Here is a 19469-nt window from a genome sequence, read left to right as displayed (position 1 = left end):
ACCATAAGGAGGGGGAAAGGAAGGGAGGTAGGAAAAATGTGAAATTCATATATTTGTAAATGAATGAATGTTGAAAAACTTCCTTTGCATGTAATTGGAAAAATTATGTAAAATTTCAATTAAAAAAAAAGAAAACTACTTCAGAGACAAGTCTGAAAAGGGTTAATCTCAAGTTCCTACACATATAGTAAATTAATGAATATGCTATACATATCAATATGCATTTAGGATTAATCAAATGGAATAGATTCTTTCTTTTAAAGGATCCCAGACTCTTATAAAAACTTTAATGAAAGGTCCCTAATTGTATATTATATAATCAGAAGGTCACTTTCTAAGAAGTTTGCTTACCTAATCATAGGATTAGCTCTATCCTTTCTTCCTGCCAAGTGGGGGACCAAACCCAGAGTGAAGCATGTTACTCAGTTACATAAAAAGTCCCCCAACCATTACCCCTCCACCCCTCATTATCCCCTTATTGATCAACTTGAGAACAGAGCTGTGAGCAAATTTTGTCAATGAGTAACCCTAGATGCCTAATTGTGGCCTGCCCTTCTATGGGCCTTTTGGCCCATTTAGAAGTTTTGACATCTGCTAATCAGGTCAGTCCCATAAGCCTATTCATCTACTTTGGTAGGACCACTTGGAAAGTTATGGTTTGCTCACTAGTCTTTTTGGCAACCAAAGGGATTTTTGTATTTTTTGTAGACTGAAAGGATCCTGGAGGGTCAAGGACAAGTTCTATACACCAATCAGACTGTATTTTTGGACTGTTCTATCTATATTGTCAAGATACCAAGCCCTAAAAATCAAGACCCTGGAGGAAGGGGACATCTTAGATCAAGATCCAAGGTCCTATTCATTAAAGGGGACCACATCCCTTTAGCTCAGAGTTCTGCCTTGGAATTTTCTTGCAGATTGGACATTTTTGGTTTCCAGAAACATGCACTTTGTCAACAAACACAAGAAGAGGCTGAAGAAAATACAGACTAACAACACAAAGCCAAGGCTCAAGCAGAGACTATCAAAGTCCTAAGTTCTAAAGCTTCCAAGGCCAAGCTTCTCAGGCCCAAGATCCCCTAGGCCAATGCTCAGTGTGCCAGCCCCAAGAACCCAGGTCTTAAGGTGGCACCAAATGTCCAGGTCCCAACATCAAAAACCATATTCTAAGGTTGCCAGAACCACTGAGCCCAAGGCTACCAAGGTTATTGACACCAAGGATACTGATGCTGATCTCAGGGCAGACACATCTGAAGCCAAGTGATAATTCTCAATTTTGTATAAATAAAGGAAATGATGAATCATAATATATAAATAATATATAAATAAACACATAAATGAATACATAAATGAATGAGGGAACAAATAGACAAATAAATAAGGAGGTGAATAAATGAATGAATAAACAAACAAACAAATATATAAATGAAATCCTCTGATCCTAGGTTAAGGACACTGCTGAATTGATGGAGAAGATGTCTAAGTAAGAACACAGCATTAGAATTCATTGGAATTCAGTTCTCTTGTCTCTTCTTTAGCAACCTACCTAGCAATCTACTAGCTATGTGAGTTAAGTAGCTGCTGGTAGAATTATTCCCATTTTACAGAAGAGGAACTGAGATTCAGAGAGTGGAAAGTAATCTGCCCATTCCACATCTGTGAAATAGGGATGACGCTAGAGCTAACCTCCTCCTCCAGATGATGGGTGGATTAAATGAGAAAACAATGCAAATGCAATCCCAACATGGATCATTATTATTATTATTATTATTGTCTGCCTTACAGGATAGTAGTGAAGAAATGTAAACAATTATAATGTAAACCAGATTTTTTTCACTCTCGGTCCTCCCCCATCCCCTTTTTAAGAACAATTAAAATGCAAGACATGCTTCTGATAGGAGACTGACTCTGGATTTCATTGCCCCAAGAAAAGAAATTCCAAATGAAAGGTCTTCTAGTAATGCCCGTTCTTCCCCTCGTGCAGTCGTTTTATGTCGCTGCACATAATGTTAACTTTAATGCTTTAATCTGCATGTGCAAAGTGTCCAATTTATAGCCCGGGAGGGAGACATAACAGAATGTGGCTGACGTGCCCCATCACGGGGGTGATTAAACTCTCACCCTTAATGTATTTTAGTGACATTTAATGACCGTGTAAGCCAAGATACACACATAGGAGCCCTGCCGCAAAGAGTGATGTCAGGGAGATGGATGTCCGAGCCGAGGCGGCGGGGCGCGGGTTGGAGAGGTTCAGGAAACAGAAGGTCTGGATTGATGGTTTAGGAATCCAGAGTCCCCCAGGATCCGGGAGAGCGCTCAGCAGCCGTCCTTGAGCCGCGGCCAGACCCGCGGGGGAGGCCGCAGGTCCCTGCCCAGCCGCCCGCCCCTCTGGCGGCTTGCGGGCCAGTTTCGTCGTCACAGCAACGCGGGAGCTGGGCAGTCTGGGCGGGGGAAGAGAGCTTCCCCGGCCCGAGCCCCATCCTTCCTGGTTTCTGAGGGTACGGAGGGCTCGGTGTTTTCCTTCGAAGGGCTTGTTAGCGGGCCCCTCGCTGTCAGAGGACATTTTCTCCCCTGAAGCAGGCCCACATGCTGAGTGAGATCAATCATCAAGCATTTATTGATAAGATGTAGCGGAGAGAACACAGGGCAGGAAAGGAGATGGGGTGGAGGGAGGCAGGAGTTCTGGGCTCAAGGGCAGGCTCTTTGCCAGCAAACATTTATTTAGTGACTACTTGCCCCTGAGAATACAAAGATTAAAACAAAAAACACCCCCTCCCCCAAATAGCACACAGTCTGTACCCTCTAGGAGATTATGGTCTGCTGGGGAACAGATAGGCCTTAAGGAAGCGCTTATTAGGTGCCAGATGCTGCACTAGGCACTGGAAATACTAATACAGGCCAAAAACCCAAAACCAAACCCACAGTGCCTGCCCTCAAGGAGCTTTACTCCTAAAGAGAGAATTTTACATAGAAATTTTGTCCTGCTGTGATCCCATTTGGAGTCTTTCTAGCAAGCATACTGGAATGGTGTGCCATTTCCTTCTCCAATTCATTTTACAGATGAGGAAACTGAGGCAGAGCAAAGTGACATGCAGCTACTGCATGTCATGCAGCTACTGTCCAAAGGGAAATTTGAACTCAGGTCTTCTTGACTCTATCCACTGCTCCATCTGGTTGCCCTTTAGAGTATGAGGGGCAGCTGAAAAAAAGGAGCTGGGAGAAGGCCCCTGGGGAGCACAGTGGCAAGTCATCAGAGTCGGATGTGCAGAACTAGGAGGAGAATGAAGCTGGGGAACTGAGAATGGGGCACATACACCCCCTCCAAGGAACTCACTAATGTCAGGAAGGGGCCTAGAAGGCCACAGAGTCTTGGGAAGTTCAGGGGTGCAAAGACCTGAGAGCCACCGGGGCTTGGGGCATGTAAACAAGAATATTATGAGGCAGACTGTGACAGTGCTCCTTGCTAGACCAATTTTATATTATCTGCCTATTTGCTGTTTCCTGATCTCAGCATTCCATACTCTGCCTGTGACAAGGCACAGGCTGCCCTGCATCCTGGACATACATTTTCTCCTCTACCACCTCCTGGAATCCTCAGTTTCTTTATGTTCAGCTCAGATGCTCTTGCTAACTGGAATCTTCCTCGGGCTCTGGAAATGAGTGCTCTCTCCCTCTTCCACCCTAATAAATTTTACTTGCCTTATTCCTTTATCTATTGCATCCTTTCCTTTATATATTGCTCCCCCCTGCCCCCCCACAGGCACGCTCACAGTGGGTATTTAACCTCCCTCTTATTAAATTACTGATTAGAATCCAAAGTGATAGAAGAAGACATTTTGAGGAGTGGGGAGAATATTATCAGTCAGGGGATGGTGTAAGATCAGGCAAGACTTCACGAAGAATGGAGCATCTGGGTTTTATACAGGAACTGAGATTTAGGGGAACCGGAGATTTTGGAGGAGATGAGAAGACTGCCACTAATTTAAAATATCTATTGGTTGATTTTGTCTATCAAAGTCTTCCTCCAATGCTTCTCTTTATTAATGGTGTGTAAGTGACTGGGGCTTTCCAAGGCTACACCTGTGGAAAATGAGTTCCAGCAGGACTACGAAGCTGAAATAGATTTTGAGTGTGGCCCCTAATACTGTCTGCCTACCATCGGAGGGTCAACCTAGCTAAATTTGTTGAGGTTCATTATTTGAAGGTTGGTCATTCTTTTCAGAATGACATCTTTGCAGCCACAAGAACTTATGGAGACAGTCTATTCAGGCATGAAAAAGTTTTATTTTATTTAGTATGTATTGATTTATGCATATGATGTCTCTCCTATTAGAATGCAAGGTCTTTGAGGGCAGGGACTGTCTTTGTATTCCCAGCACTTCACAAGGTAAGTGATTAGTCACAGCTTGCTGATTTATTGTTTCATTGGTTGGTTGAAATCTGTTTCCAGGACAAGGGCATCCAGATACTTCAAGGTCACCGATCAGCAAAAGCAATGAAGATTTGTATTGGTCCACATTAAAAAAAAGGAGTCACCTCACTCTTTAATTCCATACCTCAACCTCCAGTCAGCCAGATTTGTAGTTTTTGCTCATTTAACAATCACACCTATTATCTGAACCATAACCAGAAGTCGTTCTTTTCTTTTTGCAGGCAGCATATCCTTATTTCACTTTCTCAAAACTGCTTTAAGTTATTTCCCATACCACTTGGATCCATTCCCTAAAACGCTTCTTTCTCTGACAGTCCCTATATTGTGCTTACTCTTCTCCTCAAAGGAAGCACAGAGACTTAGAGCTAGGAATTCTGAGTGCTTTAAGTGAGTCCAGTCACTTGAATGAATCCCTCCCTCAGTTCCGGAATTTGAGTTCACACAGCATTCAGTTACAACCAGAGAGATTTCTGGGGGTTCTCTACCTCTGCCCTCTCTACTCTTCTTTCAGCCTTTGTTGGGAGACTCTTGAATACACAACTTCCTTTATGAAGAAGTTGCTGCCAGGGCTGATAATACCAAAGCAGTTAGTTCCAGTGCAAGTAGTCATTCATTTCCTTCATCTGGTCAACATTTATTAATCACCTACTGTATGCAGAAATAGACTCTAGATCCTGGGGGAAGATACAAAGTATGGTTAAGACAGAGTTCTAACAAGAAGTTTATATAATATGGGATGCTAATGATATCTTAGTCTAGAGGCAAGTGCACTGAGATTTCAAATTAGAAAATATGTTTAGAATATTGGCTCTGTGACATCCTGAGTGATCTTGGGTGAATCATTTCCTCTCTGGACTTCAGTTTTCTCAGATGTAAATGAAGGGGAGGAGATAGTATGGATCAGACTAAATAATATCTAAGACTCCTTTAAGAACTCTAAGATCTTGCCATCACCTATGAAACAAACTCAGATGAATACAATACAAAATATTACTTGATAAATGCATTAGAGACATGAAAAAACCCCAGTACCATCCAAGGTCTCAGGGGGCGAGATTGTTACAGCCATGAATGGTCAGGGAGGGTTTCTTGGAAAAGGTAGTGTCTGAGTTGAGATCTAAGGAATATTCTATTTTTATTTTAGGTTTTTGCAAGGCATGGGATTAAGTGACATGCCTAAGGTTACACAATTAGGTAATTATTAAGTGTCTGAGGTTGAATTTGAACTCAGGTTCTCCTGACTCCAGGGCTGGTACTCTAGCCATTGAACTACCTAGCTGCCTTCAGAAGTCATTCTAGGCTGTAAAAGTAAAGCAGAACTACAGCTAGGAAATTTTGCACCTTAAGCAAGTATCTTAAACCAGTGCCTGGGGACAATGGCATGAAGGTGTATGCCTTCAGCTGAATAATGTGTGTGTGTATGTGTATGTATGGTGGGGGGGGTAGGATGCCAGGGAAAAGGAGAGAGAGATACCCAGGTAAACACTTGTGTAGTTGACTAGAAACTCTCCATAATTCTTCCTAATGTAACTTATTCTTGCCAACTACTTGCTGCAATGTAATTTATGGGTTGTCTATACTTTCTACCTATACTTTAGTACCTTCTAAATTCAATGATCTGGGGTGAAACCCAGATGCCTCTCCTTAGTTCTGGTTAAGGCATAAGGCAGAGGCAAAAGAGCAAAGAAATGAAGGGGAGTAGTATGAGAGAAGTCTGGAAAGGCAAAGAGCCACCTCTTTGGAGGTGGAGGGAGGCAAATTACAAGAAACTTCTGAATTGTTCTCATTAGTTGTTAGGGAGCCACTGGGGTTTTTTGAGCTTTGAGTGAGCAGAATAGATCTATGAGGAAGAAAGATTCTTTTGGCAGGGCCCATGAAGGACAGATTGGAGCAGGGAGAGGTCACAGGCTGGATCCTCATATTCTTTTTGATGAATAGGCTGCATCCCTCACTTAAGTCATTTATCTGTCAAATACATTCCTTGAGGCCCCAGGGGAATCAGGGCTAAGTGAGAAAATATGGCCAGATTGTAGTTAGACAAATAACTGTTCATTTCTTATTAGAGTTAGAAGGAAACTTAGCCTTACCTTCTTCTAGGGGTAGCTAGTTGGCAATAGAGGTAGTGAGATGGTGCAGTGGATAGAGAGCAGGACCTGGAGTCAGAAAGGGTCATCTTCAGAGTTCAAATCCAGCCTCAGACACTTTCTAGATGTGTGACTTTGGAAAAGTCTATTAGCCTCTGTCTGCCTCAGTTTCTTCATCTGTAAAATGAACTGAGAAGGAAATGGCAAACCATTCCAGTGTCTCTGCCAAGAAAAACCCAAATTGGGTCAACAAAGAGCTGGACATAAATGAATAACAACCCTCTTATTGTACAGAGGATGAAATAGACTTAGAGAAGGAAGAAGTACCTGACTACTCCAAGTCACATAGCAAGTCAGTGAAAGAACTAAGGTGGAAACTTGGGGCTCCTTTATTTCTAAAATACAGATCTTTCCACTATGTCACCATGCCTCTCATGAATCAAGGAGACCTGTTACTGGCAAGTGGCACCCTCAGTTCAGTTGGGCGATAAGGGTATGGGGAGAAGTAAAAACTCCAGGGCTTGTTGTGGAAAGGGCAGGCAGAGGAGGAACTTTTCTGGGTGTGTAACCATAAGGAGAGGAATCTGCCCATTTGGTAGTTTCTTATTTTAGAAGTCTTCCTGCCAACCAGGCACTAAATTCTATTGTTTTTATGCTCTTAAGAACTTCATATGCTTTCAGTGATGGCTAAATACAGTGCCCTAGGGAAAAGCCTCAGTCACCCTGCCCTAGTTATGTCTCTGATACCAATAGGAATTCATCTTCATAATGTATGCCCTCCTGGTGGTGGATCATTAATGGAATCTTCCATAATACCCCATTATTATTATTATGCTACCCCTGTATACCTTCACAGAAAATCAACAGTACTTCTGGTCTACACATACATATAAATCACAGAATCTTAAAGCCTTCTACTCTAATCTTACAAAGCAGTAATGAGGAAATTTGATGCTCAGCAAAGAGGAATTACTTATTCAAAGGTCATACAACCAGTTATACAGTCAAGGCTAGAACACAGGTTTCCAGAATTCCTGTTCCCATTATACTACACTGCCTAGAAATCCTAGAAGAAATCTTAATTTTGAAAGTGACTTAAAAGTCTATCTTGCTCAATTCTTATCTGAATCAGGAATTTATAGTATTTCCTAGGGCAACTAATCTCTGCTTAAATACCTATAGAAGGTAAGAATCTCATTACCTCCTGAAATGGCCCCTCTGTGGCACAGTCCTAATTTCTAGGAAGTATTTCTTTATATTGCCTCCCTGTCACCTCCCTGCTTTGCTTTGTCTTGATCCTTGGGAATAGCCTCCAAACTTGCGACCATGGTGGTTGTATTCAGCACTTTCTTTTTTTTTACTGTAACTTTGCCTTTTTTGCTTTCCATGATGCCCAAAGTCTATCCCTCAACCCAAGTAGTTACAAGGATGATGGCTGAATGCCAGAAAAGTCCTTTCTGCTCCAGTGCTTTTCTGACATTTCACTGTTGTGCCTCATCAGCTGAAGTCAGAGAGATTAGGGGGAAGGGGAAACTCCACAAAAACTCAAGATGAAAGAAAGGACTCATTAGAGGTAGACATTGTTAGGAGGTCTAAATCTTAGCAGTCATTTAGCCCCTCGAATTTAGGATAGGGCATTGTTTTGGGGTCAGGAAGACCCAAGTTCAAATTTTACCTCAGATATTTACTTGTGGTAGTCAAACGTAATCGATATCTCCATGCCCTAGTTTCATTGTCCAGAAAACCAAAGGGTTTCGATGAGATGGCCTCTGATATTCTTTCCAGTTCTAAATCTACACTCTTAAAGTCAAGGTACAAGGTGGCAATGGAGATTGCAAAGGAAGTTGGACTTAAGAGTCAGAAATCCTGATTTCAAATCTTGGATTTAAAACCATTCTAATTGTGGGCCTGTCACTGTAGATTCTTTGAACCTTAGTTTCTTCATACCTGTACTCATTAGTGTTAAGTACTTTTTTTTATAAAGTACTACATAAATATAAGCCATTATGATTAACAGTATTAACAGAGGACAGCAAGTTCCCCAGGAGCTACCTGTATGTAGTAAGCAAACCTATTGGGGAATGCAGGATGACACAGTGGAAAATCCCAAGGTGGACCAGTTCCATTTGTGCTCTGAGTCACCTCTTCATCTGTGAGATGAGAGGCTATGTTGATGGTCCCAAGAGTCCCTGATAGTCTTAAAGCCTATAGTCCTAGAGGGTCAAGTGGGTGGGGATTTAGCACCAGCTCAGATTTGTACCTTAGGTTATGGGCATAACTGTGCTTCAGTATTTACATGAGCTCTGGTCACTTCTAGAATCTGATTTTTTTTTCTGAGTAGCTATTCCCACCAACCACTCTTTGTAAATATCTGTTCTTTGTGAGTTAGTGTGGCTGAAGAAAATTCACCCAGCCTTCCGGTAGTGAGCTTCATTCCATCTAGCTGGTGCTCCAGATACACCCACTCTGCCCATCACTGGTTCCCTACTTTTTAGCCTATTGTGGAAAACCCAAAGTCTGTGTTCCCCTTCAAGAACGCAGGATCAGGTCCATGCCACAATCAGTGATAGGAGGACTTCAGCAGGGGATCATTTTGGAAGGATGTTAGGATTATAAAACGTTACTGGTAACTTTGAAAGTGGAAGAATGGGGGACAGCTAGGTGGCACAGTGGATAAAGCACCAGCCCTGGAGTCAGGAGTACCTGGGTTCAAATCCGGTCTCAGACACTTAATAATTACCTAGCTATGTGGCCTTGGGCAAGCCACTTAACCCCATTGCCTTGCCAAAAAAAAAAAAAGAAAGAAAAGAAAGTGGAAGAATGGAAACTTCTTGAGGAAAGGGTCTATTTCTTTTCTGTGCTGAATATGATAGAAAATTAATATAGCATTTCCTATCTTCTGAACATATCCCAGGGACCACTTGGATTGGGGTAGGGAACTTTTTTTCTGTCAAGGGCTATATTGGATATTTATAACATGGGCCACACAAAATTATCAACTTAAAAATTAGCCTGCTATATTTGGTCAAGAATTTAATTATTTCACCCCTAAAAAGCTCTTAGATTTATTGAATTTTGAGGCCTGCTTGGGTTGCCTTGGCAGTGTCAGACCAAATGATTTTCTGGGCCTTATATGACCTATAAGCTGGATGTTCCCCACCCCTGACTTAGACCATAGCCCTTAAGGATACAGACACAGACAATAGATCTTTTTTTTTCCAACTTTTCAAATTATTATTTCCCGGAAATCTTTATTACAAAAATATTTTGCAAGCCAAAAAAGTTTAAGAAGCAAGTATATACAAATCGGGGGCCTGGCTCCTTCCCAGTGTTCTTCAAAGAAACCTTGAACACTACATTTTTTCTCATGTTCCTATTTTTTTTCCCTAACCTGAGTGCCATTATTCTGTTTCCACACAATTCTCTCTCAAAGTAGCTGAGCTAAAGCTAAAGTTCCTTATTACCCTTTGGCTTCTTTCTCCCCCCAATATCATCCCTTACCCCGATAAAAGACACACACAAAAAAATGATGGCACCAAGAGAACAAGAGGATTTGAGAATGTTCTCCTCAAATACTATGGTTTTTCCACTGAAGGAAGCTGAGTGGGGACTAGGGAGGCAGTTTGCAAGCCAACATTTTTGGGTTCTGGAAGGACCTACACAAGAAAAGGAAATGATTTCACCAGATGTTCCTGGCTGGTGGTTGTCAAGCCACCTAAAACAAACCCCACAGATGACACTGATTGCGGCAACAATTACGGTCGTGCTGCATGTTTAATCAGATACTTCCCTGTCTTCTTCACATGCCAAGCAGCACGAGCCTTGGGTTGGAAACCACAACCTTGCCCCACCCCCAACAGCTTTGTTAGTTCCTGCAACAGAAAATGTTCTAGGGGAGGGGGGCAAGGTTCTCCTTAGGCCAGGGTCTTTTGTTTCTGACTCACCTAGCCAAGAATGCTGGACTGAGTTGCTGAACCCTGGGAGAGTGGGGATATTTGCATTTAGCTGGAAAAGATTGAACAGTTAATGTGTCAACACAGTCAAAACAGGTCATGCAACATCTGCCCTCCCTGGATTCCTGGCTCCATCATCTCCTCACCCTGTCGGCCTCCTAGCTAGAAGATCTGTTGCACAGTCTGAATGACAGGATGGTAATTGGTGTCACTGCTGGAAAAACAGGAGAAGCCATTAGTCTACCCCGCTGCTTTGCCGATGGGAGGACGAGGGAGGAGTGAGACCAGAGTCAACGCCCTCTGGTAACTCTGCTTCTCTGTCTGGTTCATCTTCACTCTGGCCATTGCAAAGAGCAGAAACAAAAGGGGAGCGTCCCAGAGGAAACAGGTGTCAGAGCTACGATACTGGCTCTTAAACTGCTTCTGTGAGAGGAATAATTCACCTAAATGGTCCCCTGGACTCCAGAATCATAAAGTGCTTAAAGCAAATCTTCTCATTTCCATATTACAGGTGGAGAAACTGAGGCACCAGGCTAAGTGACTCTTTTAGGGTCACGTAGTGAGTTAGTGTTAGAGCTGAGTTTGGTCATTTTCAGATAGGCTATCCACTAGCTCATACAACCAAGGAAGCTGCTCCCCAAATTCCTGGAGACATTGTCTCAGCAGCTCTGCCTATAGCAAAGGCTAAGGTTTACAGAAGTATCAGCCATAGGACACTTGCTCCATCCCACTAGTCATCATCATCAATTTAATCACATTCAGAAAGCTAGGTGTCCCCAAGGATTAGCTGGACAGCAGCTATCTGTCCAGTTATCTGGTAACTGTATAGAATTCTGTTACTGCTTCAAGAAAACTCATCCTGAACTGCAAAAGGATAAACCCTCCTACACCCTGTAAGACTCAACCATGTGCAACACAGGACTTCAACACATGACAAAGAGTCAATATAATGCTTAAAAGAAAAAAAACCACAGATCAAATTTTCTAACACCTTGGTTTCAAGATTGCACATTTCACATTTCTTAATAATTTACAGGTAAACAGCAGCGAGGCATTGCTGTGTTAGTGTGGGCTGGAAGCAAAATTCAGGTCTAGAAATGAGAGGTGTGTCTGTATGGAGCTGGGACAACTGAGTTTGGGGGAGCGTTGTCCAGGGGAGAGTCAAGTCACACACGACCCTTGGTCAAGAGTGAATTGTAGTTGTTCTGATTTAGTATGAAGATCCACCTCTCCTGACAGACATCTGTTCTGCAACACAAGGAGGAGAACTGAGAAGCCTGACCATAACCCCTAGCCAAGTCTCACTGAACAGGCACAAAGTTGTCTTTCCAGCCTCTCTGCAGATAAAATTCTAGCATCTGGAGAATTATCTCTTAGAGCAACGTGCAGTCACAGGTGGGTTGGGGGAAGAGAGGGTAGGCTTTTCCTTCGTATTTTGCCCTGGAATGTATTTGGGGAGACACTGGAGTCAGTGACTGTGTTACTGAAAAGCCATGAAGGTGATCTGTCTAAAGAGCATGCCTCCAATTCAGCAGGGCAGACTGGGCTGGGGCAGGGAGGGGAGTCTGGGCTCCCAGGCCATTGTGATGCCACCACAGTGGGGAAGGGCAGCAAATTCCCAGACTGGTGTTCCTTTACTCAGCCCTAGTTTTGGAATGTCACCCTCTGCATTTGGAAATGTTTGAAATGTAGCTTGCCCCAAAACCCTTGGTCCCTCGGTGGAAGTGCACACCAAACTCATGAGTTAGTGTACCGCGGAGAGCAATGCAGGGCCATCCTCCCCCCTCATCAATGAGTCCCAAAGGACTCGGCTTTTGCAGCGAGCAGAGATTGGCGGGCACTTCCACTGCATTTCCTGGGGGGCTATACCACCAACTTTGCAGAGCTCCAGCAAGAGCCTTCCTGTATTGCCTCCTCCACTGCTCCGCAGCAACCCAGAGGCGGCATTCACTTCCTTTGGACTTGGACACTGGCATATTCTGAATAAGATTCTTCAGGTCTGGTTGTAGTCTTCTTGGATGATCGATTCAGGTGGACCATGTCCAGGTCTGCGTAGGTCAGGTTATCCTCCCGCTGAGGGGATGGGCCAGTCTGGATGCTGGCATACTCAGTCTGATTGTTGGTCTCCATAGCTCGAGGGGTGCTCTTTTTCCCTTTGGGCAGGTTGAGATCTGCATATGTGATGTCATTGTTGATATCATTTGCTTCCTGGATCTAGATGACAGAGCAACAGAGAATTCAGTCAATGCATTTAGAAGCAGAAGAGATGGTAGGGATTATGAAACCCAACCTCTTCATTTATTGGGAAGGAAACAGACCCAGAGAGAAAGTGTACTTTGCTCAAGGTCTTGTGGCTAGTAAATGATTGAGCTGGGGTTTGAACTCTTATCTCTTTTTTTGCAAGATAATGGGGTTAAGTGACTTACTCAAGGTCATACAGCTAGGAAATTATTAAATTTGTGAGGCCAGATTTGAACTCAGGAGCTCCTGACTCCAGGGCAGGTGCTCTAATTACTGAGGAACTCATATCTTTTGACTTAATATGACTATTCTTCCTCCTCTTGATGGAAAACATTGAAGTTTGAGAAAATGGCAAGGGATTAGAAGTCAGCAGACAATTTCAGAGCAGAAATAAGTTTGTCAAACAACAAGTTCTATTTTTTTTTTTTTTTGCAAGGCAAATGGGGTTAAGCGGCTTGCCCAAAGCCACACAGCTAGGTAATTATTAAGTGTCTGAGACCGGATTTGAACCGAGGTACTCCTGACTCCAAGACCAGTGCTTTATCCACTGTGCCACCTAGCTGCCCCAACAAGTTCTATTAATTTGACTAATCTTTACTATTGTTTCTAGCTTTATATAATATGAATGAATCCAAATTAAGTCCTACTAACCCTCTTTTTAAGCCATCAGTGACACAATGGCTCTATTCTATGCAAACTGGTTCTCTTCTGAGATCTCTAGAACCTTGGTTTTTATCACTGAGATCAGCTGACTCATTCATTTATAGGAAACAAAACCTAGTATTCTGATCCTAAAGCAAACTGATATCTGGTAAAAGGAATCCTATGGGAATTGGATATCTGAACTTGGTTCAGGTGATGAATCTAGCTCATACTTATGCAAGATCTTGGCAACTGGTCCCATCACTTCTCAGCAAACAAAGAAGAAATGGAAGCAGTGTCAGATTTTATATTCTTGGGTTCAAAGGTCACTGTAGACAGCAATGATGCACTATTTGGAAATATAGCAAAATATGTATAGCATGCTAAAAACAGAGATATCACCTTGCTGACAAAGGTCTGTAGAGTTAAAGCTAAGGTCTTTTCAATAGCAGATGTATGACTGTGAGAATTGGGCTATAAGGAAAATTGAATACCACACTTTCAAATTGTGGTGTTGGAGAAGACTTTTGAGAGCCTCTTGGGCAGCAAAGAGATGAAATCAGTCAATACCTAAAAAAAATTAATTCAGCCTATTTACTGAAAGGTCAAATACTGAAGCTGAAAGTTGAAATGCTTTGGCCATATAATGAGAAAGTAGGATTTATTAGAAAAGATCTTAATGTTGGCAAAGATTAAAGTCAAAAGGACAAGGGTATGGCAGAAGATGAATTGGATGCAAAGTGTCATGGAAACTAGCTTTCTAGAGATAGTGGAGGATAGAAGGGCCAGGTGTGCTATGTAGTCCATGGGGTCCCAACATTGGACACAACTGAGTGATTGAATAACAAGAACTGGAAGGGACCATAGAACACAGACTGTCAGGGCTGCAGAAAATCACAGAATCTAAGAATTTTAACATTGGAAGGGAATCTCAGAGAAGCAGCTCAGGTGTAGTTTAGTAGATAGGAAGCTGGACCTGGAGTCAGGAAGACCTGAGTTCAAATCTTGCCTCAGGCTCTCACTAGCTTATCAATAAATAGGATAAATCACTTAATTTCTTAACTTCATTTTCCTTATCTGTAGAATAAGATGTACCAACCTCTTGAGTTGTGGGATTTTGCAAACTTTAAAGTGTTATATAAATGTTTGTTATTATTAGCATTATTTAACAATCTAGCTCAATTGTTCAAAGAAATCCTACCAACATACCAAACATGTATCCAATCAATGCTTGAAGTCTTCCAGTGACAGAAACCCATCCATTCTTAAGGCAGTCCATGCCATTTCTGAACAACTCATTATCAGAATGCTGTTTCCTTTTTCTGTGCCTAGCCTAAATTCACCTCTTTACAACTTCTATCCATGGTTCTGTTCTCTTTGAGGTATAATAGAATAAGTTTAATCTCTAATCCAAACAAAAGTTGTTCAAAATAAAAACAAACAAAAAGACTCTACCCAAGAGTTTTATCTGCATTAAGGAGGCCATTCCCAACTAACTTCATGACCTATACTCAAGACCCTCTACCATCTTGACTGCCTCCCCTGGATATTTCTCAGATTATCTATAGCCTCCTTGTACTGTGGTGCCCAAGAATGAACACACACCACTTCAGATGTAGAATGACTCGTTGAATGTAGAGGGACCATCTTCTCTGCCCCTCCATGTAGCCCAAGATGTCATTACCTTTTGGAACTGCCACACTATTTTGCTGACTCCTATAGAGTCCACTAAAAACCTTAGATCTTTTTCATATGAGATACTAATTAGCCATGCCTCTTCCCTCAAATTTTGTGAAGTTGACCTTTGACTCCAAGTCTTAAGTCTTGACATTTAAACCTCTTGGAATTTATCTGATTACATTTTACTCTCAATGCTCTAGGTTGTCAAGGTCTTTAGAGATTCTAATTCTGTCATCCAGTGCAATGATGTCAAACTCAAATAGAAAGAGGGGCTACTATGGATCCCTGCAGGCAACAATATTGACTTAGAAAAAACACAACACACACACAAAATTGTTGTTGTTATTGTTTAGTTGTGTTTGATTCTTTATGACCCCATTTGGGGTTTTCTTGGCAAAAATACTTTGCAATATTCTCCTCCAACAGGGTTAAGTGACTTGCCCAGGACCACATAGCTAGTAAGTGTCTTAGGCCAGATTTGAATTCAGTTAGATGAATCTTCCTGATTCTAGGTCTGATATAATATTAAACCTCCTAGCTGCCTCATATTAAAAATGATCTGTGTTCTATTTTATTTTAATACTTTCCAATTACATTTTAATCTGATTCAGGTCCCATTCAAGAGTATTATGGACTGTATGCCACATAGTTGAGATCTCTGTCTAATCTACCACTAAGTTTTCTTTAAGAATAGAATGCATGCTATTTTATCAATGCTTTGCTAAAAGTCAGATAAACCATATATATAGCATGCTTCTGATCTACTAGCTTAGCAACAGTGTCAAAAAAAGAAATGAGGTTAGTCTGACATGACCTGTCCATGAGTCATGCTGACTCTTTGTAATGACTGCTTCCTTTGCTAGATATTCACTGACCATCTCTTCTTTAACGATTCATTAGAGAATTTACCCCCAGAAATTGAAGTCAAAACTCACTGGTCTATAGTTTGTAGACTTTATTATTATTATTATTATTATTTTTGAAAATTGGGACATTAGTCCTTCTCTAGTCCTGCAGGACTTCTATTTTTCACCTTCTTTCAAAGATCACTGACAGTGATTCAGCGATTGTACTTGTCTATTCTCTTAGGGGACAAAGATGTAGTTCAGTGGCACCAGATGCCTTGAATTCATCAAGGGCACTTGGGGTGTAGGGAGATGGGGTGAAAGGAGGAAAGGGAAGCTCTTTTACTATCTCATCACTGATCTTGGACATGAATTTCCTGTTAGCCATTTTTATACTGTCATTGATAGTACAAAGGGCATTCTCCTCCCTTTTAGAGGAAACAGGAGAGAAATATAAGAATTGAATAGCTCTCTCTGCTTGCTATCTATCTATCCATCTGCTCAAAGCAATAGTCTTATCCCTTCTTTGATCCTCAGTTTCCCCCCAAATAGCTGAAAACTCCCTCTTTTGTTGACTTTTGCTTCTTTGCTAGAGTCAGCTCCTTCTGAGCTTTGGCACTCCCAATTCTGTCTTCTGCCATCTCTTGTTCCTTCCATTTTCTATTCATATCTTCAATGATAATTGATTTGAACATTCATTTTTTGAAAAGTTTTAATTCCAAATTCTTTCCTTCCTTCCCCTCTTCCACTCTTTGAGAAAGCAATAATATGATGTCAATTATACATGTGAAGTCATGCAAAACATACTTCCACACTAGATATCTATATATCTTGTTAAAAATTGAAGTTGGTAGATAACTTCCTAGTGAATCTTCTTGTAGAATTTTAGACCATGAGATACTATCCATTACTCCTCTGAATGTTGCCTTTTCAAAATCTTAGATGAACATCAGACAGAATCTCAGCTGTCACCCTATCCCCACCAAGCCATTTTACAAAGGAGGAAATTGAGGACCAAGGAGGAGAGGTTCTTCATCTTAAGAAATATGGCAAGTTAGTGGTATAGCCAGGAATTTAAGCTGGATCTCATTATTGCTGGACATGTTCTTTCAACAGGCCTGCTAATAAAAAATAATGAGTTTGGAAGAGACATTCCTTTCCAACACTTAGCAATCATCCAGTGCCATGACTGGTGAGCTACAATCACTGTAGTCTGTGCAATTTTTAATCAGTGGCCAGAACACCATGTTCCAGGGATTCTAAGTCTGTGCTGCCACCAGTACCAAATTCACTCCCAAAGATTAAATCTAAACTATAGGTGAGGATGGAGAATGTCAAGGATGACTAGAGCTCTTTCACTGTAAGCACAGGGGCAAGCCTACAGATCCTCGAGTGCTAGATTTGTAATAACCTCATATTACCTGGTGAATATCAGTAGTGAAGGAGGGTCAGCAAGCAGTAATCAATGGGGGGGGGATAGCAAGCAACTAGGGAAAGATTTCTGAAGTGACAAGCTTACCACCAAAGAAACAAAAAACTCTAGAAATAGGTTGGTTGAATTACCAAGAGTAAGGCAAGGTAACACAGTGGAAAAGATGTTGGAGTTGGGAGATCTGGGTTCAAAACCTGACTTGATCCATTATTAATTGGGTGATCTCAGGAAATTAATATGATCTTTAAAGCAGGCACTATTTCCTTCACTACCTATCTTATAGTATGGGTATAAGGAATAGTAGGCATCTTGGTGGTGCAGTAGAAAAAGGACCAACCCTGGACCCAGGAAGAACTGAATTTAAATCTTTCCTCCAGACACTTACTAACTGTATGACCTTGGGCAAGTCACTCAACCTCTCTTTATCTCAGTTGTGAAATGGGGATAATAATAATAATGATGATGATGATGATATGATAATAATAGTACTTTACCTCACAGGCTTATTGTGAAGATCAAATAAAATAGTATTTTTAAAGCACTTAGAACAGTGAATGGCAGATGGAAGGAGTTATAAAAATGTGAATTATTGTTATTTTTGCAAGCTTTTAGTCTGAAAGTGATAAGAACTGTGAATTATTATAACTAGGTAGAGAGTCAAATGTAAAGTCTGAAGTAGGGTGCTATTTACTGAATTGAATCTGGATCCCAAAGTAATTACAAGCACAATGTGTGACCCAGATTCATTCCTCTGTCATCTTAAGCCATCAAGGATATGGATGACTGGAAAAGAAAGAGGGTCAGTCATGTGCCAAAACTGATGGATAAAAGACTGGCAGCAACATGGACTACCCAGGGTTCCCATGAAATATTAAGAAGCTGTGGAGAGGCCTCCACTAGGAGAATCCTCTTGGGAAGATTTCTAGGAGGATAGGGACAAGAATGGTACAAAATGAGGAGGTGTTTCACTGGTCCTCTGCTTATGAAGTCTGTCACTCAAGGATGGAATGGTCTGAATGGGCAAAATTCCCAAAGGCAGCTCTCTTCTCTCAACATTTATACCACCCAGTTACTATCTTCCCTCTGCCCCCAAACCTCCCTGATTCCTTTCAGCATTCATTTTTAACCTGGCTCTTTTTACAAAAAAGAAAAAAGTCATTGAATCCTTCAAGGCACAAAACTTGGAAAGCACTATACGTACCTGGCTTAGGTCTCTGGCATTTTTTTCCGGCTCATGTAATCTAGAAGAGAAGGCCAAGAAGGGAGACATCAAATAAATCAGCAAAATTGCTTCATTTTGTAGTGAGAAACCAGTAACACAGCTTACTTTAATGGATACTATTCAAGGACTATGACCCCCATGGGTCTGAACTAAGACATCACCATATACTTGGTTCCCAGGCAATGCTGTGTCATGGAAAGAACATGGGCCTGATGAGGAGTATACTTAACTAGTTGGGTGACTGTACTACTTAATTAGCTCAATGATTGGGATGAATCCCCTCATCTTATTAAGCCTCAGTTTCCTGACTGTTGTCAGGAAACTTGTATTGTTTAGCTCACAGAGCTACTAAGAGAAAACTACATTAGGATAATATAGAAATGTGAGCTATGATTGTCCTCAAATCCACTTGAGTAACACCCCTTACGGTAGAAAGAGCACTTGCCTTGGAATAAAGAGAAATGAATTCAAACCTCAGCTTCAACACTTATTAGCTATGTGAATTTGAACAAGCCATTTTATTTTCCTGAGCCTCAGCTTCCTCCTCTGTAAAATGGGGTGCAGTTATACTACCCAGGTAAGGAAAGCACAGTAGAAATTGAAAGGCACTTCAGAAGTGGTCACTGTTATTATTCTGCCGGGGAGTGATTGATTTTCAAGCATGAAACTCGAGGTCCAAGGGACAAGAGACTGGATATTATCAGTGTTAAGCAACAGAGTTTGTCCACAAAAGTTAATCTTGGAGTGACAGTGCATCAAGCTCAAGTAGCAATCACTGAGCATGACAAATCCCATGTTTCCACAGAAACACTTCCCTCCTGGGGGTGAGTACACCTGACTGGAGGATCCTGAATCACAGTGCCCAGTTAACTTCTTGTTATTATGAGGGAGTTGAGGTTCAGAAAAATTAAGTGACCTTCCTAAGTTCACAGAGCTGT

General features: G+C 41.6%; 1 protein-coding gene across 3 annotated transcripts in view; it reads right to left on the bottom strand.

Moving 5' to 3' along the window:
- Positions 1-3829: 3829 nt before the first annotated feature.
- Positions 3830-19469, bottom strand: part of LOC141505372 (tyrosine-protein phosphatase non-receptor type substrate 1-like) — an 86969-nt gene continuing 71329 nt past the window's right edge. For all 3 annotated transcript variants that reach the window (XM_074211174.1, XM_074211172.1, XM_074211173.1), the window contains 2 exons: positions 18511-18550; positions 3830-12683 (listed from right to left, as the gene is read on the bottom strand). In XM_074211174.1, coding sequence (XP_074067275.1) covers positions 12417-12683; positions 18511-18550 — 307 coding nt within the window. In that variant the 3' untranslated portion in view covers positions 3830-12416. The remainder of the gene's footprint in view (positions 12684-18510; positions 18551-19469) is intronic.

The sequence above is a fragment of the Macrotis lagotis genome, chromosome 1, assembly GCF_037893015.1.
Source record: "Macrotis lagotis isolate mMagLag1 chromosome 1, bilby.v1.9.chrom.fasta, whole genome shotgun sequence".
In the NCBI taxonomy this organism is placed as follows: domain Eukaryota; kingdom Metazoa; phylum Chordata; class Mammalia; order Peramelemorphia; family Peramelidae; genus Macrotis; species Macrotis lagotis.
The sequence above is the reverse complement of the archived record's forward strand: the minus strand, read 5'-3'. Positions and strand labels throughout refer to the sequence as shown.